This window comes from Poecilia latipinna, unplaced genomic scaffold (assembly GCF_001443285.1).
Source record: "Poecilia latipinna isolate Pla-1442-1.1 unplaced genomic scaffold, P_latipinna-1.0 Scaffold22, whole genome shotgun sequence".
Taxonomy (NCBI): domain Eukaryota; kingdom Metazoa; phylum Chordata; class Actinopteri; order Cyprinodontiformes; family Poeciliidae; genus Poecilia; species Poecilia latipinna.
In genome coordinates this window covers 643,814-668,250 of record NW_015112638.1, presented here as the reverse complement: position 1 = coordinate 668,250, position 24,437 = coordinate 643,814, and the positions used below count along the sequence as shown (strand labels likewise).

At 36.6% G+C, this 24,437-nt stretch overlaps 2 protein-coding genes across 4 annotated transcripts in view; both read right to left on the bottom strand.

Moving 5' to 3' along the window:
* Positions 1–589: 589 nt before the first annotated feature.
* Positions 590–11,541, bottom strand: LOC106949839 (dnaJ homolog subfamily C member 7-like). Of its 2 annotated transcripts, none has more exons than XM_015036375.1 (14): positions 11,433–11,541; positions 7,714–7,802; positions 7,411–7,535; positions 6,012–6,125; positions 5,781–5,855; positions 4,999–5,117; positions 4,722–4,875; positions 4,406–4,570; positions 4,203–4,294; positions 4,054–4,127; positions 3,836–3,982; positions 3,222–3,377; positions 1,935–2,009; positions 590–1,857 (listed from the first exon to the last, which is right to left on the bottom strand). In XM_015036375.1, the coding sequence occupies exons 1-14, from the start codon at positions 11,501–11,503 to the stop codon at positions 1,820–1,822; spliced, it is 1,494 nt and encodes a 497-aa protein (XP_014891861.1). In that variant the 5' UTR covers positions 11,504–11,541; the 3' UTR covers positions 590–1,819. The 2 variants fall into 2 exon arrangements, with proteins under 2 accessions (XP_014891861.1, XP_014891869.1); XM_015036383.1 differs by having other exon boundaries at positions 3,225–3,377.
* Positions 11,542–13,523: 1,982 nt separating this feature from the next.
* Positions 13,524–24,437, bottom strand: part of LOC106949806 (zinc finger protein 385C-like) — a 109,343-nt gene continuing 98,429 nt past the window's right edge. For both annotated transcript variants that reach the window (XM_015036315.1, XM_015036325.1), the window contains 6 exons: positions 23,950–24,057; positions 22,200–22,371; positions 18,830–19,165; positions 17,615–17,817; positions 17,344–17,442; positions 13,524–15,056 (listed from right to left, as the gene is read on the bottom strand). In XM_015036315.1, coding sequence (XP_014891801.1) covers positions 14,826–15,056; positions 17,344–17,442; positions 17,615–17,817; positions 18,830–19,165; positions 22,200–22,371; positions 23,950–24,057 — 1,149 coding nt within the window. In that variant the 3' untranslated portion in view covers positions 13,524–14,825. The remainder of the gene's footprint in view (positions 15,057–17,343; positions 17,443–17,614; positions 17,818–18,829; positions 19,166–22,199; positions 22,372–23,949; positions 24,058–24,437) is intronic.

Sequence of the window (24,437 nt, the reverse complement as noted above, 5' to 3'; positions counted from 1 at the left end):
TCGATATAAGCAACTTGTATCTCCATCTTTATTTTCAAAATGTAATAGAAGTGAATTACTACTAACAGCAATAAAACCGCACCCAGTTTTACTGGCTGAGCTTCGTAGCAGTTGCTTTTAATAGTGATGCATTTGTGCCAAAGGGAAACAATATTTTATGTACTGATGAAAAAAGGTGCAGAAAGTCAGACAACCAACCCACAAAGCCTCATGTTGGCTCAGACATCATGGTACACGGAGATTTCTCAAACTACAGTGTCAAGCCAAGGGATGTCGATCAGTTTGAATACAAAAAAAAATACTTCAAGAGGTTATGTTGAGTTATAGTGAAGAGGAAAGAAAGTTAGCAGCATTGGACCTTAATCCAATAAAAAATAAAAAAAAAACTTGCATGGTGACATTAAATTTCTGAGACAAAATGTGGAACATTAATCTGTAATGTTGTCTTTTCCTCACAGTGATAATGAATCTAAGAAAAATATTCAGGAACATAATTTAGAGAGAGTTGTGAAAATTTAGCTTTACTCATATTTTAAACAAGTATATGAAATGTGTTAAACACATCACTACCAGAGAAAAAAGTCCAGAGTTACAGTAAAAGACAAGCCTTTATTTCAAAAAGTTCAAAGAAAGACAAAAGACATTTTTACCAAATGATGGAAAGAGCCTTGAACCTAAAATGAATACCCGTCCAAACAGGTGGAACAAGAAGGGGAAGGACTGCGCTGAACAAACGTGCATGACAAGTTCACACCATAATGACTTGACAGATCAGGACAGCGGCTGGAACCAAACCTAAAGTCTCACATTTAACAGGATGAAGACTTCATGTGCAAAATTAACTTCTGAAAATGTTTATTTTTTTTCCCAGACACTAAAAGACGCTTCAACAAAATCTACTTCTGTGGTTTGTTGTAGGTTTAGGTCTGTGAGCTTCAACTAATCCCAATAAGGCACCACTTAAATGGAACTGGGTGGATGGTACTGGTTTAGGTTGGTTTGCTGAAAAAAAAAAAAAAAAAAAAAAGGGAAACGATCTTTTATTTTGGCTTGTCTCAAAAAGAAAAAATATGGCAGTGTCAGAGTGACAAAGACGAGATGGAAATCACTTTTAAGAGGTTTGTTTCCGTCTTAAAAACAAAACAAAAAGACGATTGAAGACGAGGTCCTCAGGCATTCTGCTGCATTCAGGTAATGATACACAGTACAATAAATACAAACAAACTGAGGGAAGATCGAAAAAGAAAACATACGGACACGCTGAATTACATTCTGAGTCAAATATTTGATGCAATATGAAAAAACAAAATGAAAAGAGAAAATGTGGTTTTGGCAAACAAAATAAAAATCCATTTAAAACCCAGGAATAGTGTCGGCTTCCAGGCGAGAAGCTCCGAGCGACGGCAGGTCCTCGGAAAAACTTTATGCTTGTTAAATGTAATCCTTTAAAACTAATCCACGCTCGTCCCAGACCAGCTTTCTGAAGCCTGAGTCGGTTTTAAATCTCAATCATGTAATACGAGGTCAATATTGCAAACTGTGACATGCTAACACCAGCTAGTACAAAAACCTCAAACGATTCAAGTGCCTTAGATGTTAATTTATAACCAAAACCTATGAATTATTCTCTCTGGCATTTGTCAGCATCAGTGTAAGGAGTGATTTGAGGATTGGGTGCAATAATAATAATAATAATAAAAACATTAATTAAAAGATCAGTGGGCGGATACTTCAACACACTCAGGAGTTTGAGTATCAGGTGACAGGGTCCACGTTTATCTACACTGCAGAGGTTTGCTCCCAGTCGCGCCGCTTCACATTAACCGAACTGGAAAAAGAAATTTCCTGGTCCCGAGTCTGTGGAGGAAAAACGGTTTGTAATCAGGTGGGTTTACGGTTATCCAAATCTGACACAAAAATGTAAACGTTCATACCGGGGCTGGAATCGAAGCTGAATCCTCCACCGTGACCTCCGAAGAAAGCCCTGAAGATGTTGTTTGCATCAAAATCTGGAAAAAAGTAAAAGAATAAAAAACAAGATGAGTTGATTCTTTAACTGAACAAAATTCAATCAATTCACACAGAAGCAGCTTCACTCTGGTTTGTGTTTAAACTTATTGGGTTTCAATAAACAGTAAAACATAACAGGAAATCTGGACTTGTGGCGCCCTCTACAGGTTGGACTAAATTAGAAACTAACACTACCTCACACTAGTAAAAGTAAAATTAGGTGCTAATAGAATCACAACTTCTAAATCGTCCAATTTCTATTTAATTTGCAATTTCAAAATTCATTACCACCCCAAATTTCTAGATTCTTAAGTTTTCTAACATTCTGGACATCGGAGTTTAAAATGTTTACATTAAAAATGCTATACAGCAGTGAACCGCTATGCTGCTTCATCAGCAACTTTAATCTGGATTATTTCAAAATCTGTGACATTCTGACTATGATTGGATTATTCCACACTGAAAATACACTTCACAGATCTTTGGTGCTTTTATTTTGCTTACAACATAAAAAGGTTGAAGTCTGAATGTTCAAGTTCAAGGGTGTCAAACAAATTCGTGAATGCTCTTAAACGGCCGGTTGTGCCAAATGTATCGAAAAAACCTGTTCAAACTGTTAAAATATCAATGAATTATTCAAATTAAATTATATTATTGAACATCTTTTCAGTTCCTCCAGGATTTTGTGATTCTTTTTGTAATAAAAATCAAAATGTTTGGAGGTACTAATTTGGAAATATTTGCGCTTCTTGACTGTAAATGTGACTTTTTATTACTCACTCTATAGATCATGGACTATAATCTGACATCAATTAAGGCTGAGGCAGCTGTTTAGTACAAATAAGGAAGTTTTTCACAATTTTTGAGAAAAATCTGCCAGAAACTTTCAATTATTACCACAAAAAATTGCAGGGATTTGTTGATTTTGTGGGAATTTCCATGATAATTCTCAAGAAACTGGAGGAACTTGTTGATATAATTTGGCAGAAAACAGATAAAAAGTGCATTGATTTGATTGATAACATAATATTTACGCACAATTAGTGTTTAGTCTAGAATCTAGAGGGCCACATAAAAAGCTACGGCGGGCCGGATTTGGCCCACGGGTCTCGAGTTTGACACATTTCATCAGACCATCTAAAATATATAAATATTTGCAGAAATATTTATATATTTCAGATAAAAACTAACTAAAATAGAAAACCATTCACCACCGCCTTCAAAGCAGCCGTCGTCCTCCAGGTCGTGTCCGTTGTCGTAGCGCATCTTCTTCTTGGGATCGGAGAGGACGGTGAACGCCTCTCCCACTTCCTTGAACTTCTTCTCCTCCTCTTTCTGCACCTCTGGAGCTGCTCCACTGTGGCGGTCTGCGAGAAAATACATTTATTATTTTACCCCAGAGGTAAAAATATACCTGTAATAGAATTTAGTTCCTTTGATCCTTTGAAAGTACAACCTTAAATTTTGGTATATTTTAGTGCGAAGTGGAAGGAAGATGATGCAGAGGTAGAGTAAAAATCTGAAAACTATCCCACTTAACCACGATGACCTGAAATAAAGACCCTTCAGAAGCAAATTAAATGGTAAACTGATCCCAGATGTGTGTAATTTAATCCCAGAATAAATCCAGATGTTCCCTGAAGGCCTCAGAGGTTTGTTAGCGAACATTAGCTAGCAGATAGCATCATCAGGTGAGGTTATAAAACTCCATCCCAAACGATAAAACTGTAGATTGGGATGGTTGATATAAACACACACTTCAGATTTCATTAAAAATAATGTATATATTTTTTATTTTACAGGAGTAAGAGTGCTTTCCACATACCTGGGTGGTGCATGAGGGCGCGCTTGCGGTACGCCTTCTTGATCTCGTCCTCTGTGGCGTTCTTCCCAACCCCGAGCACCTTGTAGTAATCTTTTCTTTTGCTCTTCTTCAGTTCCATCTGTGCCGTCTTCAGCAGATGTTTGTGATCTGAAAGAGCAGCAAGCCGAGTTTTAGGATTCGAGCGCGAGGACGTCCCGATGTGAGGCACCGCGGCGTACCTGAGGTTTTTTCAGTCTGGTAAACTTTTTCGTAGTCGCGTACAGCCTCTTCGTACTGCTCCGTGTCCATGTAGCTGCGGGGGTCAGAGGTCAGAGTCAGTGGAAAACTGCAACCTGCTGAACAGCAGAGCACAACCTGTGTGACGTACCACTGCGCTCTCCTCAGGTAGGCCTTGATGTACGTGTCGTCGAGTTTGATTGCACTGGTACAGTCGTCTATGGCTTGGTTGAGTTTCTTCAGCTGTTGGTTAATTAATCTGTTAGTGACTGAACTCACTGGAGCCATTCAGCTAATATGAACAGTCACAGATGTATCTTAATGCCACAGTGGTTCAGTTTTCCAGCCTGGTACCTTTGCTCCTGCCGTGGCTCTGTTGCAGTAGAGTTTAGCGTTGGTCTTGATGTTGTTGGGGTCTATCGCCAGCGCTTCGGTGTACAGAACGTAAGCAGATTCATAGTTGTAGATCTTAAATGCCTGGTTGCCTTCCTCTTTCTTGGCTTTTAGAGCTTTGGCATTCTGGTTTAGTGAGAAAAAACAAAAGCACACATCTGACTTTTAGAGATCAGAGTTCTCCCTGATCTCTAAAAGAGCCTCAGAGCTGCAGCAGGAAGAACCGCAACAAAATATCACATGACAGTTATGAAAACACACAGAGGGAAAATGTTACCCTGCAGGCTAGTCGGGCCTTTTCGTGGTCAGGTGCCATTCGCAGAGCCTGGACGAAGAACTGCACGGCTTTATCGATGCAGTCCTCGTAGTACAGGCACAGGCCCCGGACATAGAGCGCGTCCGCGTTGGTCGAGTCCATCCTCAGAATGTCACTGCAGAAACGAAGATTTACACTGGAAGTCAAGCTGCATTCATCTACAGAACAATATCTAATCACTTTTAAGCATTTAAAAGAAGAACTAGACAATAAAACCAGCATGACTTTGAGTTCTTGCCTCGCCACAGACTGAGCTTCAGGATAACGTCCCAGCAGAGCGAGACACTCGGCCTTGTGGATTTTAAAGCGATGACAGGCAGGCGCCAGAGCTAAGGCCCGGTCCATGCAGTACACCACCTGGATCAGGACAACGAGGAAAGCTAAGGCAATCTTACTTATGTAGCACATTTTCAGCAACAAGGCAGTTCAAAGTGTTTCACATGAATGAGAAGAAAATTCAAACAAATCAAAACAAAACCAAAAGAAAGACAAAAAGTAAAAAACTAAATATTGGTTCCCCACGTTTAATACGAATAAGTAGTTGAGAATTCATAATCTATTAGAGGTTTCTCTGGATTTTAAGTTTGTTCTGAGTTGGAGAGGCATAAAACTAAATTTTGGTTCTCAATATTTGATTCTTGTTCCAAGTTGCTGAGTAATAAACTAACAGTAGTTTCTCAAGTTCTTGCTCTGATATTAAAAGTAAGTAAGTAATAAGCACTCCACAATTTATAAAAATAAACTAAAAAGACAAGGTGAAAAAAATGACATGAAACTCCAGTCAGGTTTTAATGTAGCATTTCTGATAAGAGACAAAGACAAGAGTAAAATCTAAACTTTGACTAAAAAACAAAAACTTCCAAGGAGGTTTTTTGCAAAGTGAAACATAAATGTAACATTTTCCAGCCTCTCTGCACTTTTTGTTTTTAATGGAGGCATCTTTGATCTCATCCTTAATCCCTTTCCAGCTTATGGCAGATCAACTTTTGGGTTTGATGGAGAAAGATAAAATAAAATCACCTTTCTGAAATCCCGTTTTTCGAAGCTGAAATCAGCCATTTTCTCGTACTCCAGCAGAACCGCTGCATTCTTTTTCTAAAAACAGAACAGAGAATATTTAGGATCATTTTTTATAAAATAAAAAACAAACATAAAACCTCTCCTTTCAATTAAAAAACCTGTTAAAAAATGAGAACCAGTGGATACCTCACAATGACACTTTTTAATGAACAGTTTTGTTAAAGTTCCCACCTCCTGCTTGGCCTCCTTGTTGTTCGGGTCCAGCTCCAGAACCTTCTGAAAGCAGCGGCTGGCCGCCATGCCGTTTCCCAGAGACATGTGACACTTGCCCTCGCGCAGATGACCCTACGACGAAAACGGAGGACGTGTGTGAAACTCATCCAACTCATTCTCCGTTCATTACAAAATTCACACAGCAGATTAAAAATGGAGATGGAAATATTTGTAAAACAAGTGTTAACTTTTCATACATCCAGTTATTATGTGTAATGTTGGATGTACACTGATCTTAATTGGATCTAAGTTTAGTTTTTGAAACAATAAGTTCCAGCTTGATGTTTCTAACTGTTCATCTAAATCAGGGGTGTCAAATTCATTTTCGTTTTGGGCTAAATCTAAATTGTGAATGCTCTCCAAGGGCCGGTTGTGACGAATGTATTGATAAAACCTGTTCAAACTGCTAAAATATCAATTAATTATTCAAATTAAATAATATCACTTAACATCTTTTCAGTTCCTGCAAGATTTTGTGATTCTTTTTGTGACTTTTTGCAATAAAAATCTAAGTGTTTGTGGCAGTAATTTGGAAATATTTATGCTTATTTATGACAGTAAATGTGACTTTTTATTACTCACTGTACAGATCTTTGGACTATAATCTGACATCAATTAAAGCAGAGGGAGCTGTTTAGTACAAGCAATAAAGTTTTTGACAATTTTAATGAAAAATCTGCAATAAACTCCCAATTATTACCAAAAAAAGTGCAGGGATTTTGTTGATTTTGTATGAATTTCCACAATAATTATTAAGAAACTGGAGGGACTGATTGATATAATTTGGCAGTAAACAGATAAAAACTACATTGATTATTTAAGCACACTTAGTGTTCAGTCAATAATCTAGAGGGCCACATTAAAAGCTACGGTGGGCCAGATTTGGCCCACGGGCCTCGAGTTTGACATGTGCTGCAAAGGAACCACTTTAATAAAAAGGGATTTTAAATCATTTTTTAAGAGAAAAAAATAATTTCTCTTCAACTAAATTTATTGTAAATTTTGTTGAATATTTAGTGAAGTCACATTCCTGAACTGTTAAAAATAAACTTGCATACTCACAGAAAACAAAAAAATAATAATAATTTGAAGAACTTATTGAAAATATTCAAATCATGACATCAAATTTAGGTTAGTTTTTGTTTTTCTATATGCTATTTATCAACTACATGCTTTTAGATGAAAAATATATTTAATAATAATTAAAAAATGGGTTAAAAAATTAACATTTTAAAAGGCAGTAAAATTTATCTGTATGGCGAGAATAAGTAAATTTAACAGAATTTTTATTATTATTATTATTATTGTTTAAAAAGACTAAGAGAGACTGCACCAAAATAAAAAACAACATTAATACCTTCATGAAACAGTCGTCCAGACGCACGGCCTGCTGGGAGTCTTCGAGGGCTTCTCGAAAGCGACTGAGCATCATGAGGGTGGCCGCCCTGTTACCATAGTAACTGGCATTCCTGGGACATGCATCTAATTTTAAAGCAAAAAAAAAAAAAAAAACCATTAGAGAAAGATATGCTTACAAAAAAATAAGACCTGGTTGAGGAGAATAACAAAAACAGATTATTTATCAACAGAGAAAGCATAGGAGGAGGAATCAGGCGGATTAAAGAAATAAAATAATCTCAGGAATTAGCCGTGATCTCACCGATGGCCTTGGTGTAGTAGTTGAAAGCTTCAGAGTAATCTTTCTTGCTGTAGTATGCATTCCCTTGCTCTTTGAAGCCTTCAGCTTCGCTAGAGAACAAAACAAAAAACAAAAAACAAACAGAAACCAAAGTCAAACTGGAAGGAATATGTAAATCAGGCTAAGATCACATGTGTCAAACTCAAGGCCCGAGGGCCAAATCTGGCCCGTCGCAGCTTTTTATGTGGCCCTCTACACTACAAATTACAACAATAAGTCCCTCCAGTTTCTCACAAATCCTCAAAATTCACACAAAGTCAACAGATCCCCACATCTTTTCTGATTTTACAGTCAAAAACGTTGGGTTTAACTGACTGCTGCCTCAGCCGTACTTGATATCAAGTTATAGTCCATGATTGATACGGCAAGTGATAAAAAGTCACATTTAACATCATTCATTAGCACAAAAGACATGAAAACTCTTTACAAATATTTCTAACTTAGAAAGGTTTCCCCCAGAAAACTTTGCAAGTTAACTTTTTTTTTACTAAAAAAAAACTGTCGTGTTTTTTAGTTAAATGTTTTTCAGGAAATTTGAAAATATCGCTTGATAATTATGTGTCATTGAAATATTGGGAGACTAATACCTGAACACCAACTATAAAGTCTTAAAAAATGCAGATGTTTTAAAAAAATACTTAAAAATCATAAGCAATGCTTAGCGTGGTGGGGACACAAGTAAAGCCTGGTGGCCCGCCAGGCTTATCATACACTGAGGGAAAAATTGTTTAGCATCACAAAATATGTGGTTTTGATTACAAAAACAATCACAGCTGGTGGGACAGCTATTTATTAATATTTTAACAGTTTAATAGATTTTATCAATACATTCTGACACAACCGGACTTTTAAGAACATTCAGATTTTTGATATGGCCCAAAATGAAACCAATTTCGACACCATTGTCCTAGATTATTTGGATTCCTCCTACAAATGTAGGAGAGTTTAAGTATTTTAAAGGATTCTGCTCGTCTTTATACCTGAAACTGGGACATCAGAGGAGAGGTCGGTACACACAGTCCCAGACTAAACATAGCTTTGAAACACACCTACTGCGGTTCTGGTCGAAGAACCAGTGTTGGAATGAAAGTCAAACAGTAATCAGCAGCTGCTCTCTCAAAATTGGCCTTTCTTGTTGTCACAATTCACCCCAAAGCAAAACCCATTCAAGCAACATCCTCACCTGACTGTATGTAAGCAGGTCTCATCAAGATTAAGGTTGGTAATGCTTGAAAGTCGTTTTAAGTATCTGGTAAAAAAATTAGGTTTTCATTAAAGCTGCTTATCCTCGTATTGTAAAATCTTCTTGGAGAGCCTGACCATGAAATAGGTCATCATCCACCATTAAGCTCCGTCAGCTTACATGAGCCCTGCTATAAGTAGGCACTACAACTCTTTTGTTTTAAAGCTAGCATAGATGCAAAAATAGTTGTCAGGAATAATCTAGAAAACAGCCACTTGTTTTCCCCCCCCCTTTCTATAAGAGAATCTGAATAAATCTTTATTGTCTTTAGTCAGCTATATAAAAGCACAGCTACATGCTAATGAAAGAAAATCTTGCATAATTTATTGCTTTAAGAGCTATGAGATTGCATTTTATCATTTGGCAACAATTTGGGCAAATTATTATCACCAGGCCTGTCACGATAACAAATTTTGCTGGACAATAAATTGTTCCAGCAGTTATTGCGATAAATGATAATGTTGTTTTGAGACCATTTTTAAGTTTTATAATGGTAATGCAAGGTTTTCCCCAGAAAACTTGCTAAGCCTGGCACTAAAGCAGTCATTTATCCAGCAGCCCGTTGTGTTTTTGAGTTATAAAATGTTTAAAGTTGACAGGTAATTGGAAAAATATCACTTGATAATTATGTATTATTGAAAGATTGGAAGATGAATACCTGAACACCAACTATAAAGCCTTAAAAATGCAAACATAGTTGAGACCAAAACACCAAACTGAAAACTTTTGTCATTCAGTTTTTGAAAAAGAGATAAATCACAAATTATGCTAATGGAAATTATTGAGTTTGTTTTAATTTATTATGCGATTAATTGATTTATTGATTACTGTGACAGACCTAACTATCGTAGCAATCATTCTTCAGTTTTCAGTAGTTTTCCTGCTGAATGTGGCTTTGTTATTAACAATGAAGCAGGCAGTATTTTCAACTAATCTATAGTTTATAAATAGTAGGTGCTAAATTTGCCCACATCCTTTCTTATGTAGTTTTTTCCCCCCCGTTTACTATGCCTATAAAATAACTAAAGATTCTGATTTGTTTTATAATGCCTGAGTTAGCTTGTTACTACAACAGCTAATCTTTTTTTAACTTCCACTTCAATCTTGTTCATATGCTAAAAATAACTGCAGTTATTCAACTTCTTTTCCTCTATATAAAAACTAGAACAAGCACTGCAGCAAAGCTAGCAGTTACAGGAAGTAAGAAAAGTTTAAAACTCAGATTATTTATGTTTCATCTAAAATTCTGGTACGTGGCAACAATTTCAGCAGATGTTTAGAGGATGGATTAGTTTGAAAAAAGCAAAATCAATAAATTAACAGAATTGTCATTAAGCATGAATTATTTTCTGATCATATTGAGTTTATAGTTCATAGGTAAATGATATTTTTCTTCATATCATGATTTCAAATAGACCAGAGAGGCTGATATTCTGTCATTGAAATGTTTATTAGATAAGTTAGCTTAGAACTATGTTGGCGCCTCTTTTTTGAAATAGTTGAGGGTAAAAGTAAAAAAAAGTAAAAATTTTATTTAATTCTTTCAATGTCGTTAAAAATTAGTGTCCTAAACTGACTGTGATGATGGCAGCTTTTTTTCTTTTTTATCAGATCAGTGTGTTGATTTCCTCTGATAAAGTTGTTCTTTGAAGTATTGCCTGCATAATTCAATGTTGTCAAATCAAACGTGAAATCACTGAACTGCATAACGAAAATCATCTCTTTGGGATTGTTTTCAAACAGTAAATGTAATTATATTCTTATAAGAAGTGTTAATGTGAATAAAAACAGTCACAGAAGATAAAACAAGAAAGACATGCAGGGTAGGAGGGTAGGGATTTATCAACAGAACACATCAATGTCGTTAAGAGTCCTTTGTACGATAACGAATATTTAAATAAATTAGTCTTTAAGTCGTTATCACAGATATTTGTTTTACTTCTGGATTTGATATTACATGTTAGATGTTGTTTTTAGTACATTATAGACGAATGGTAACCACTGTTGACCCGGTTTTAGCTCATAGTTACCACAGAAATGGCACAAAATGTCTCATTTCTCACCAAATCCGTTTGTCCACCCAATGAGAATGTAATTTTGTGGAATTTTATTGGGTTTTAAAAAAACGGATTTAACAGGAAATTAAACATTTTTGTACCAGGATCAACACTGAAATGTCTAAAAGAGTAGCGTTCACGTGAGATAATTCAATCGCCTCCAATAAAATATAAAACTGATCCGAAACAAAGCTGTAAAACCTAAGCTTAGTAGGAAGGGGATTTGCCTGTTTGCCTTGAGCTAGCGTGGATAGCTCGCGTCGACAACGACCGCAGTGGTGTTCTTGAGCTTTCTGTCCCCGTCAGGTTTTAATTTACTCCAATTATCCATCCACTATTATCTAAACACGGCGAAAAACAACTGGAAATCACACACTTACCGTTCCAGGTCATCCTGATCGCGGATCACGGGCTCTGTTTCTACCGGCATATCGATATCAACAGCTGCCATCTTTTCTGGAAAATGCGAAGCAAGAGAGGACTGCAGCGAGATGACGTCACATCCGCTTTTGGTTTTCTTTTATGGGTCAATGAAAACTAGGCCACTGGTTCAGATTGTCTTATATAACTGGCCGTAGCAGGTCGAATGGACATGTGTTTGAAAATCTAGGTTAGTTTTCTACTTTATAAATGTAATTTGAAGGTGAAATATGTTATATCTTTCAGTAAAGTAATAATAATCAGCAGTTATAAGAACATTTAGTCTCAGTTTCTTTTTTTTTTTTTTGAGCACTCAACCATCTTTTAGTCGTACTTTTAATATATTGTTTTAAGGGACATATAAACTTAAAATTTCAAAGCATATTATCAAAAGAAATCCTTTTAGGTACCCCAGAAAATGTTTATAATTTGTACAACTATAATTTTTTAAGTCTGTTGTGGAGAGAGTAATCTCTTCTGCCATCATTATTTCAGTTAATTTCAAAAATACTTTATTAATCCAAAAGGGAAAATAAATGTTGTTGTACCTCATATTATCCATGGTTCTTCAAAGAGATGTTGTAGATGCTGAAAGCTGTGGGCAGTACTGGTACTGTCTACAGTACAGCGGTTCTGACCAAACCTCTGACTGAAGACAAACTCCTGCTGTATAACAATCTATAGGTAGTCTGTAATTTATTTTTAATTTTTTAAGAATCCCTCTTTGCAGAATAATCTCTAGACGTTCCAGATGGTGGCAGAAGAGATTGCCTGTTGGGGCAGCAGCATCAGACTAACCCAATAAGCCCATAAAGAAGAATGTAGTAATATATAAAAGTTATGTTCATTTTATTAGAATGGTGAATGCTCACGGAGACAAAATGATCTAGAAATTCCTAAATAAAACAACTGAACGCATAGTTGCCAGTTCTGCTTTAAATAATGTCAGATTTAAAGGCATAAAATCTCTCTAAAGCAGGTTAGTGCACCATTACAAACAGGACTTTAATTTAATTTACAAGTATTATAAAAACTCTAATAATGTTACTCTTCAGTGAAGGCTAAAAGAAAACACTGGTCAACAGCGGAAAAAAAAACAACAACTATCTGGGGTTTTTCAAATGTTTTAGGATCATCTTGAGCTGAATTCAAAAATCACATTGGTTTTGCTCAATCAGGTCAACTTTCTGAACTATGGATGCAACATGAGCATCAAAATGCATGACTTGTTCTCACATATGGATCGTCTTCCTGAGAATCTGGGATCAATGAGTGACAAGCAGGAGGAGAGATTGCATCAGGAAAGAAAAGAAACGGAGACGTAATGTTCAATTTAAATAGACTTCATCAGAGTTTATCAATTTACAGAAATCCAAGTTTGTAACATTTAATTAATACATTCTGTGAAAAAACAATTCCCCCCACCCCAAAGCCTTTTTTGAATGAGAAATATTAACCGATAATGTCATTGTCAGAAGATCGGATTTCTCGAACAAATTAGAATAAAAACCTGACCTGATTGAAGAAAATTGATGTAATTTTTGGATTCAGCCGTGCTAAATAATCCTAATTCAGTTAAAACAACATACACAACTTAAAAAATATATTTTTTGCAATTCAGTTAGATTAATGCAGGAAGCAGAATAATTTTCACCTCGTTTGTTTGACCCGAATCGCACTTTGAAACCACATACCACAAGAGGGCGCTGTTGACGCAAAGTAACATTATTCTAACGTGACCTTCAATTCTGAAGCGGTTAAATACAGAAAACAGGACTGATGTTGAGCATCACGTCCACTGAATGCTTCGTAATTATGCTGATTTGTAATAAGTTATTCAGTTTTAGTATCCTGGATTTTAAAAAGCCCCACAGTAAACAAATTCAAACTACAAATCAAATATTTTTTAAGATTTAGCTTAAAATTTGTCATGAATGAATGTAAAATTATACTAATTATGTACTGAGAATTCAAAATTGCAGTTTTTCCCCTTATTGTTGTAATAAGTGTAGAAAATAGTGATAGAAAATAGGACAAAAGAAGACAACTGCTTACAAAACAACAAGAGATATTTATAAGTTGATGTGGAATACATTATTAACATTTTCCTAGTCACATAATGATTTACATTATTGCAATAAATAAACAGTTACACTTCTGGTTAATCTTAGCAGGTGGCATAAAAAGAAAAAGAATATTGCTCTGAGTTTCAGCAGTCACATGGTAGATTTATATCTGTAATGAAAGTAGATTGTTCTTTATCCTCTAAACAAAATGAATAACTCATTTAGATGTTTCTGATCAGACAGAACCTGATCATTCATAGTGCACAAACAGCATCAAGCTGTTGCATAACAATTATTTTACCTTAAATTTCACCTGTTTAAACATTAGAATGTTTTTCCAAAGGATCAAATGGCAGTTCAATATTGGCAGAATTAGAGATTATAAATAATGTGCTCTTGTTTTACCCATTTTGTGTAGTGTCAAAGAGAAATATGCCTCAGTATGCTGCTCATGAATGTAAGCAACATATTGATAAACAAATCTGTAATGACAGATAAATACTACTTTTCATATAAAAATGCTGTAAACAGGGTAACCTAAAGTGTAAACTTTAATAAATATACCAAACAATAACTATAACTTTATTTAAAATCATCTCACTTTGTACATTAGATGTTGTTAGGTAGACGCTCATTCATTCATGTAAGCATGGCGGCTGATTGTCACCGTTTTCACACAAACATCAACAGACACTGATACAGACAGACAAAAAAGACATTTTAAATCTAAAATAAAACAATTGTACATTAAATGAGCATAAAAAAAGATGCAACTTTGTAAAGGTACAAAATTTTCATCAGTGCAAAACTGCAGATTTCTGTTTTAAATGTTTAAGTCGCTTATATTCTTATAATGTTTTATTGGACAATAATGAAACATGGAAACGATAAACTTTGATTCCCTTATGAAAACTAAAGCTGGGAGTGTTTTTTCCAGAATACGATTAGAAATCTCTATAATGAAAGCATGTCTTCAAGCATTTAAACTCCTTGATGTCTTAGTTTGTTGTTGTCAGTAATGAAACTAAGTGATCATTATGGCTTGCAGAGAGGTCCAGACACGCACTCGGCTGTTTGCTCGCCAGGAAACAGCTGACAGCTGATCCTTCCTGGAGCTCTGAGTCCTTCATCAGCTGAGAATCTCGCTGCTCCGTTTGTATCTGCACTGTTTTGGGTCACCTAGGCAGAACTGTGCTGGGAACAGCCGACCAAGCTAATCATTTCCACAAATCCAGTTTTGGTAAAGTTGTCCACTCCTCTCTCAGTTCAAACAGCTTGTGCTAATCGCTAATAAGGAGAGAAGATTATAGGAGCATGTGTGGCCCTTAGCGGTCCCGGTGCAGGCCTGAAGAGTGTGGGGTTTATGATGGGGCCGGGGATGATGGCTGTGGGCCCCGGAGGCAGTCGCAGCGCCAGGGGCCCGGACGTCATGCTGCACAGTGCAGCTGGGTTGAAGGGGCCGCTCAGGAGCCCCGCCGGCAGGGCTTTGGACAACTGCTTGTGCAAAGCCAGTTTAGTCTGAAAGTAAAAACAGGAGAAATACTGACTATAAAGAAGAATGGTCAAAGAAACACCTACAACATCAGGGTTTCCTCCAGAGTTTTATAAGCCTGGCAGGCCACCAGGCTGTACTTGCACCCCCACCAGGCTAAGAATTGTTTGTTTATTTATTTTAGTTTTGTTTTTTACCCTTCCAGGCCGAATGTATCGACGACAATCCAGCCAAATTTGTACTATCTGAAAAATTCCAACAGTTTCTGAAAGGGGAGACGTAGCGCTTTCCAGCTAATATTGGTTTATTACGGTAATTTGACTCCCGCCGTAGCAGGAAATGAAATTAATCTGAGGGGCGCTCTATTAATAAATGGTAAATTGCTAAAATCACGTGGTAGATATTGAAAGTTCCAGTTGTTATGGATAAATGGGCAAATATATTTACTCACAGGACATTTAAAGAACTTTGTACAATTAAAATAAGCAAAAATATCCAGACAAAGATTTGAAAGTTAGGCCATAAAGGGTTTTAAGGCACTAATCAGGTCAGGAACAGAAACTTCACACAATCAGTAGCAAAGAGAAGTTTCAGTTTTCACAAGTGGAGATGCTAATAAGAAAAGATATCTCAACTCATAAATAGGAACAAAACACCTTCAACTGACAAGTGTTAGCACTCTAGTACAGCTTCCTGACACAGGAAGTTAGTAAAGTAACGGCTTAAGATTACAATAAACTGTTTGTTTATTATCTGCTTAAACAGCAGCTGTTTAGGCAGATAATGATTTTACCAACAGTTGAGCAGTTTATACTAGAAACATGATGTTGTTTATGCAAGATGGAAAAATTCAAATTCAGAAGCTACAGCCGTATAAATGTGAAACTGAGATTCAGAAACACACATTTTCTTTTGGTTTATATGTAATTTGTCTACAGGTGCTGATACTGCAGTGAAGCTGCACTGCAAAAATGCAAAATCAATTTTTTGTCTAGTTTCTAGTGCAAATATCTTAGTAGTCTGAAATAAGACAAAATTTACAAGCAACTTTTCAGTATATAGGCACGTGTTTTAAGTCAGTAATTCCTTAATATTAATGAAAAGGTATAATTTCACTTATAACAAAATTTTTTCCATGTTGTAAAAACTGACATTCCATATTATTTTCTAGAAAGTGATGTAATCTGCCAGTGAAACTTTCCAAACTCCCAAAACTAACAGTATTATTTGGATAAATATCTTTAAAAGTATGAATAATTAAATATATATTTGATGCTATCTGGAAATAAAACTCCACTGCCTACTGTACCCAGAGCTTTGAAGAAGCACATTTAATCAATTACAAGTGCTTTTTTCAAGTAGTATTCATGTTTGTGGGTTTCTAAATGGAGGTAAATTCAGTTCCAGACAAAAAGTCTAATGCTAATAAAGCTGGGAATAAATTTTAAATGATTAGAATTTTTATTTCTATTGTAAATACCACAAAACATTGTGATAATTTGTTTAGTCCAAACAAGGGCTGCAGATTTGGAGATATATGTGTGTATGTGTGTGTGTACCAGGTTTTTATATCATTATGGGAACCTATCTAATGTGGGTTTATGGGGACCATTGCTCCTTGTGGGGACATTTTCTTGGTCCCCATGAGGGAAACTGTTCGTTTTGGGTTAGTGGTTAGGTCTGTGATGGGTAGGTTTACCTAACCCTTACCTAAGGTAAGGGTTAGGTCTGTGATGGTTAGGTTTAGAGTGAAGATGAAGGTATGGGTTAGGGCAGGGGTCCCCAAACTTTTTCCTGCGAGGGCCACATAGCTGTTCCTTTTTCTGGTCGGGGGCGGTCTTAGTTTTTGGAGAAAGAAACCTTAGAAAATTCTTGTCGACTGGGGGAGGGGAGGGGGGGGGACGAGGAGACATTCGCGCTTTTAGATAGATTTTTACCCAGAATGCAAATGGAAAAAACCGTGAGTGAAACGGTGACTGGGACTGACTGGTATATATTCCATTGAGGGAAAGTTAGTTTCACATCTGCTCAAGAGCCCCCTGGTGGTTGAAGAAAAATCCACATATAAACCGGAAAATACAATATATGAAAAAAAAAAACACTGAATGCTCTCTGGTATGAGGAGGCGGGCCGGATCCGGTATTGTTCAGGGGGCCGGACCAAATGACGTGGCGGGCCGGATCCGGCCCGCGGGCCGTAGTTTGGGGACCCCTGGGTTAGGGTAAGGATTAGGCTGTAGAAATTAATGGAAGTCAATGTGAAGTCACCCACAAGTGATGAAAACACGACTGTGTGTGTGTGAAAGACTCTCACCGCTAAGACAGCATTGGGGTGAAGTTTATTATAGGGGGTGAACTTTGCTTTGACAGGCTTCCCAGCCAATCGCTCTTTGTGTCTCCTGCTATTTGTGTGCTAAAAAAAAAAGACACATGAAGCAACACAGATCCAACTAACTATACAGCCAACAAACACCAAGTACAAGATAAGAAATACAAAACTGTCCTTCTTTTAGTTTTTCTCCAGCTGTAAACGGTTCTTGATGTTGTGAAACATTCCAAATAAAGTCAAACATGAATCTGTGTACCTGCTTCAGCTGCGTCTCTGAGTTGACAGACACTTGGCACAGTTCACAGTGAAATGCTTGGTTGGTTACACCAACAACCGTTCTGCTCTTGCTCCCCATCCGCTGCTTCATTCGACCTTTTGGTCTGGGAGTTGCTGTCACCTTGACCCTGCGATGCGATTGGCTGTTGTTCTGACCGTCCAACATCTGTTTGTGCTTAGAGCCTGATTCGACCAATCAGAGGAGAGGTGAAAGGTCAGAGCAGGTTTGAACGGTTTAGGCCAGAAGAGTCAAACTCATTTTGACTTTGGGCCAAATCAACATCTTGAATGTCCTCAAATGGTTCTGGCAGAATGTATTGATAAAACTACTTGTTCATAAAATATTAATAAATATATTTTATTAATAAATAGCTGCCTCTTTATTCAATGAGTACTTATAAAAAAATAAAAATTTTTTTACATTCAATGAAAAGTACAACTGTATATTAGAGTCATGCTAGATAGAAAAAATTTGAGATAAATATCAGAAAAAAACTTGGGAATTCTGATCTTGAAAAGTAAAAAATTGACTGAAAAAAATCTAAAATTTTGAGATTTTCAGAAATTTTCGAGAAAAATTTTTTGGAATATTTTGCCATTCAGAAGTTAAAAACATTTGATTTTTTTGCTAAATTTTCAGAGTTTCAAAATTAAAGACTTTTTGACTTTTGAAACTCAGAAATTCCCAAGACTTTTTCCAGAAAAGTTCTAAGATTCATCTCAACATTTCAGTTTTTATCTTGCAAATTTTTGACATTTTTACCTCAGAAATGTCCACGTTTTTGTAGAAAATTAATCTTGAGTTTTTTGGCAGAAATGTACTCCTTTTATTCTACCTGTACAGGTGAGGAGGAGTCTGTGCTTTGAAGAGAAATAATTGAGTTTTTATTTTATCAAATTTACTTTATCTCTATTTGTTTACCTTGATAACTTAGCAAATAAAATTTCATAAACTTAATTTGATTGTGACTGACATTTTTTTTATTGAAGCTTCACTCTCTTTTCAGTATTGATTTAATTTGGCAGTATTAAAGTTTTTATTCAGATAAAAACTTTAAGCGCACAGCTATAATCCTGAAGGTTCTTTTTACGCAGCTTTCTAAAGTTTAGAGACCACATAAATAGTTATAACGGGCCAGATTTGGCCCCTGAGCCGTGAGTTTGACACATGCTTTAGTAAAGTGGAAGTGAATACCGCTGCAGTGAGACTCCAGCTGGGAGTTGGAGTTGACCGTCACTTTGCAGGTTGGACAGTGCAGAGGCTTTTTGTTGTTTTTGGCCTCTGTCCCTGCGGCACCAGCTTCCTCCTCTCCTGCTGCGGCACTTCCCTGAGGATCAGAGTCTGATGCCGAACCGCTGGCCGCGTCGCCGCCATCTGAAGGAAGGTCGGAAAGCTGGGAGCCGTCGGAGGCTTGGAGGGTCTGCTGAGCAGAGGAGGGTGAGGAGGAGTCTGAGCATGAAGGCGTGGAGGATGGAGAGGCGCTCTGCGAGTTCCCCTGGCTGTTTTCAGGTTGGGGCGAGGCGTTTGGGTCTGTGGACAGACGGGTCAATGCAAGCTTTTTACTTCCAGCCATTTTCACAAATCTTCCCCCACGTTGTCTACAAAAGCCAAGAACGTCCAAACACATAATTTTGGAAAGATCAACAGCTGGATTTTCTGTTGTTTTAAGATAATGAGTAAGTTTTATCTCATTATCTTGACGAAAAAAAATAAACTTTTCCTGATAACCATCTTTGTTTTCTCAACATGACAAGTTGACTGTGATGCGAAACATTTGAGGTACTCGTTTCCAAATAATTTAGTGTAGATAAAATCAGGCACCAACATAATCATACACAACTTTGATATAAAAAAGCCATCATGAAAAAAACAATCTTTTCTAAACTGATATGAGCCAAATTCTGTTTATAAGATGCAACTCCTAAAAGTAGACAATCGACATGAACCCAAAAGACATCCAGATACAATTGTAGTGTTGACTCCTGGTTCTGGAAATGATCAGAACTGGAGGTCTTGACTGATTATTCTCAGCTGTTAAGGATTTGATACCAAAACAAGGATTTAAAGTCTGTTTCTATCAGTTTGGCTGTTTTTCCATCTGTTTTGGTTCTGTGTATGACATCGACTAACATTTTTAGATTTTTGGCATTCATAAATATGCTTATTTGTTTTTTATTTACTTACGACCATGAACAAGTTGTAACAATGCATCATGTAAAACATTTTCAGCAGAATCCAGGATAAATGTAGCCTTATGTCCTAATATTCTCCACCAGCTTTGTTCTTTTTTCCTTTCTTTTTATTAAAATGTTTCTTTGTGCATTATTTGCCATCATCCCTTGAATTTTCCCATCTTCCCGTCTTTTTCCTGCCATCTTAATCGCTCTTCTTTTGTCACCGTGTCTCTCTGTCATTTGTCGGCTGCTCTCTCTGCTGAGGCTTCATCTGTCACCATCAATCAACAACCATGGCAACCACTGAGGGTAACAAGCTTATTATTATGTGCTTCCAGGGAAATTGATAGGTGCCGCAAAGAAAATGGGGGAGAGAGGATCAATAATAGAAAAGAAAAAAGGCGAGAGAGGGAACGGAGAGAAAGAAGGTGATATTTTGTTGTCAGGTAGAATGAGAGGCTGAGTGACTGATGGCGGAAAGGAGTGAAATAGTAAATTACAAAGTCATTACTGGAACGGCAGCGGCAGTGAGAATATGGTAAAGATCCAGGTAACAAATCAGAAAACAGAAATTCAGGTGGATTTTCATCTCCTATTTCAGTGAAAACAATTATCAGGAAAAAGATAACCTGTAAAAAATCCTGATTTTCAACTTATTTAACAGCTTAAAACCTCATTTTCTCCTCATTAGATTGATTAAAATACAGAAATTATTGTTTTAGTTCTGCTTTATTTCACACACTGTAAAAAAGACAGTAAAATAAATGTAGCTGCCAGAATTTAACCATATAAATACGTTAAAATCTGGATTCATATGGCATAATCTGGCAACCCCACAATGCTTTTTTTTTTTACAGAGTGCAGGAAAAAACATTTTAAATTTAAACCTCACAAATTTTACAGAAATATTACACATTATAAGTCAAAATTATACATAGTACAACTTAAACTGAGATGTTAAAAATGTAATTGTAAAAAATACTTTTAAATGTGGCAGAATTTGGAGATGATTCCAAGCAAAAATGACAGAATATTTCAATGTTTTTATTAGACCTTCAGGGTGAGGTTATATTCACTCAGTCACATTTACTGCATTAACTTTTGAAAGGAATTAATCAGGTAACATTTTCTGATGATTATGAAATATTGCAACTTTTATTTGGGTAAAATTTCTGGATGCTCTGCCCTCTGAAAGTAACTTCTCTGAAAGAAAAACAAATATGTTTTAACCATAATTCACCAGATAGACACACAGACCTATAATTCATGTTCTAATAATACTGAACCTGTAGTTAAGATGATCAATCAGTAAACAGTAGATATTATCACCTCTCTCTGCTCTGATATACATACATCTCTGTACAAAATGAAGAGATCATTGCAGTGAATCCCATTGAAATTCTCCTGGTTTTTCCTCCAAACATTGATTCCTGATTTCTTCCTGAGTTAAAACATTGTATTGTTGTTCCTAAATTAATATAAACGTGTTTTCTTTACATTATTTGAGGCAATCTGTCATTTTCTGCAACACTAGATTCTTGCTTGGAATTTCAGAGACATGTCAGTAGTTCATAGGATAAAATAATAATGTTAATTTTACTCAGACATAAACCTATAAAGAGTAAAATCAGAGAAATTGATCTTTTTAAGTGGTCTCCATTTTTTCCAGAGTTGTATCTGCTGCATGTATGGAGGAATTTTTCTGCCATAATTTGAGAGCACACATTTCCAGTCTGAAAGCATTACAAGTTTTGAGAATAAAAGATATTAAATTCTGCTTTCAGGCTGGAATGTGTGCTCTTGATTTATGGCAGAAAAATTCCCCCGTATGAACTGTGTATGTGTAGGACACGACTAAAGCCTCTTCATGTATACTCAGCACATAACTTCACAAATTTGCACCGTCGTTACCAAAGCGTATGTTTCATTTCTGATTTATTCAAATTAATAATCTACTTTAGAATCTGACAACAGCAGAAACACAAAATAAATTCAGGCTTACTGGCTGCATTTTTATAGATTTTCAGTGTAAAATTTTGCTGAGACAATGAAAGACGAATTGAACTGAAGGGTTTTTTTTTTTACACATCTTTACCATGGGTAAGATGGTAACAGTGGACTACAGTTTGTGATTTCTATTGAGGAATTGATGATTTACAGCCACAGTGACAACCAGGGTCCTTCCTAAGATTGCATCTCTTCTTCTGCAGAACGTCTTCGCTTCATGGCTGTAATTATCAGACAGAACCAGAGATAGCAGGACAGGTAATGGCTTGTAATTAACCAGCTGAGTGGCAGCTTCCAGAGCCTTCGCGCCCGCTCTCTTCGATTACGGCTAATTACGCAGAGGCTGGTGAAGGCTGTTTTTAAATAAAAGAAAAAACCTGTACCTGTTTTGTCTTTCAGCTGAGCATCGATCGGCTCCATCATCGCCGCCTCTGCGTCTCTGTCTTTCCCAGCACAGGGCTGACCGGGTCCATTCTTCTGCCGGTTTTTCTGGGTCTCCATGGCCTTCAGCTTGCGAGCATGCTTGTGACCTTTGTAGTGGGCTTCTGCCTGGGTCTACACACACACACACACACACACACACACACACACACACACACACACACACACACACACACACACACACACACACACACACGTGAACGCAAAGAGAAATCACGTAAACAGGGTTTGTTGGTCATCACACAACATCTTTACAGGGAAGCTGAGTAACGACGATGTACGAGGGGGAAATAAATAAGGTAGATTACTAAATTTATTGCATTTAGTCGCACTGTTGGTTTGACAATAATCAGTCATGTTGCACTAATGAACATCAGCTGTCAACTGGTGACCTCCTTCATCCCCTCTAAGCATATTTGCTCATCTTTCCTCAGATTTGTACTGACAGAAATTGCCCTGTCTGCTTTGCTGTGACCTTCATGTTCTCCTCTGACAAAAAGAAAAACAAATTTATGAAAGATTTTAGATCCTAAAAGTGTTTCAGATGTGAACTCTGAGCTAATTTTGTATCATCAAATCTTATTTTATAATGTTTGTAAGGTTTTGCTAACCCTAATCTCAGTATTTCTTCAGTCACCTCCCAGCTTAAACTTCCCAAAAATGTGCATCTTAAAATTAAATCAGGAAAACCTGATTTAATTTGTTTGCAATGGACTTCAGTTTTCAGCACCTGTGGAGAGTAACGCTGTCGGCAAGGTTATTTTTTATGGATTTAAATTTTAAACAAGCCATTCTACAAGATTTTACAGGATTTATGTTCCAGCATGCAAATCAAAGCATTCACTACTCTGGCATTATTGAGTTAGTTTGAATGAAACCAGATCCTCCAGATAGCAACATCGGGACATAATGTTTAATCTGTGCCTGTCTTAGCAGTTCGCTTAGAGTTTTATTCATTTTTAATTCAGTTATTTTTACTTTAGAGAAAAGGAAAACGCTTCAGATCATATGCTTTTGCTGATTTTGGCAATTCCAATTACATTTTTAAACAAAAACAAATGCTATTAAGAATCTAACATTCCTATTTTTTATGAACAAACTTTACTGAAACACTTCTTGAGATTAAGGACAAAAATGTGAGGCGTAATAAACAGAAAAAGCTTCTGCTCTCATCCACAGTCAAAATTCAAAATGTGTCAAGGCGACTCTTTCATGGCTTTGTGCCGGGAGCGGATGAAAACATGTCTTCCTGTTATCACTTCTCATGAAACGTGGATGGCTGCACAGGCATGAAGGACGCCATCGAGGGTCAAAGTGTGATGCTGCAGAGCAAAGGTCACACAAGCCCTTTGGCAACGATGAATGTCAGCGCACACCAAACATTCAGAGGGATTTTTTCTGCGCCAGTCAGAGCAACGGCTTCCGATGTTACCGAGTAATTTGTAGTAGGAATTTAAAAGTGTATCCACAAACTAGAAATCAGTTATCCCCTGTTAAAACGTCTTAAAGATGACATATTATGATTCTTTGAACAAGTTAGTACAGGTTTACAGTTCATACAAAACATGTTCATTACATTTATTTTTGCACAAAATAATTTGTTTTGGTGCAAAAAATAGTGATTGTGACATTGTGCCAAAGGATTACAACAAAACTTGAAAGACAAATTTGATCTCGAAGCGTCTGACTCACGGTTGAGTTGAAGCGCAGGTGGCAGATGTTGCATGAAATGATGGGCTTCTTCTTGGGCTGAGACATGCCGAACGTGTGGTTGATCACTGCTTTCTGCACCGGGTCCATCTACACACAAACACTGTCAGTGCTGCTGCTTTACATGGACACAGCAGAACAATTCAACGTTTGACTTTGAAATAAAAACATAAGTTTTATTATGCTTTTATTTCTGATTATACATGTAAATAAAAATCTTCCCTCCACATATATTTGCATCACTGGTAAAAATGTGAATAATATTATATTGTCCCCCCCACCAATTAAAAGTAATCCCATAAAAAGTCGGATTTATCTACAGTTTTCACTAGTATAACCATAACTCACTTCTTCAGGGAGTCTGAACTGTGGAAATAGCTTAAAATAGAAAAGAAATGTATCCAAAAATGACTAAAAAAAACCTCCAGCAATGAAGTTTTCAGCTATTCTTTCTGACACGTTGTCCTTTA

What these genes read in the sequence shown, in the direction of transcription:
- LOC106949839 (XM_015036375.1), bottom strand. Translation starts at nt 11,503, where the DNA reads ATGGCAGCTGTTGATATCGATATGCCGGTAGAAACAGAGCCCGTGATC. An exon ending in GATCAGGATGACCTGGAACG is followed by an intron (nt 7,803 to 11,432) that starts GTAAGTGTGTGA and finishes TTTGTTCTCTAG; the next exon opens with CGAAGCTGAAGGCTTCAAAG. An exon ending in CAGCTTCGATTCCAGCCCCG is followed by an intron (nt 1,858 to 1,934) that starts GTATGAACGTTT and finishes TTTCCTCCACAG; the next exon opens with ACTCGGGACCAGGAAATTTC.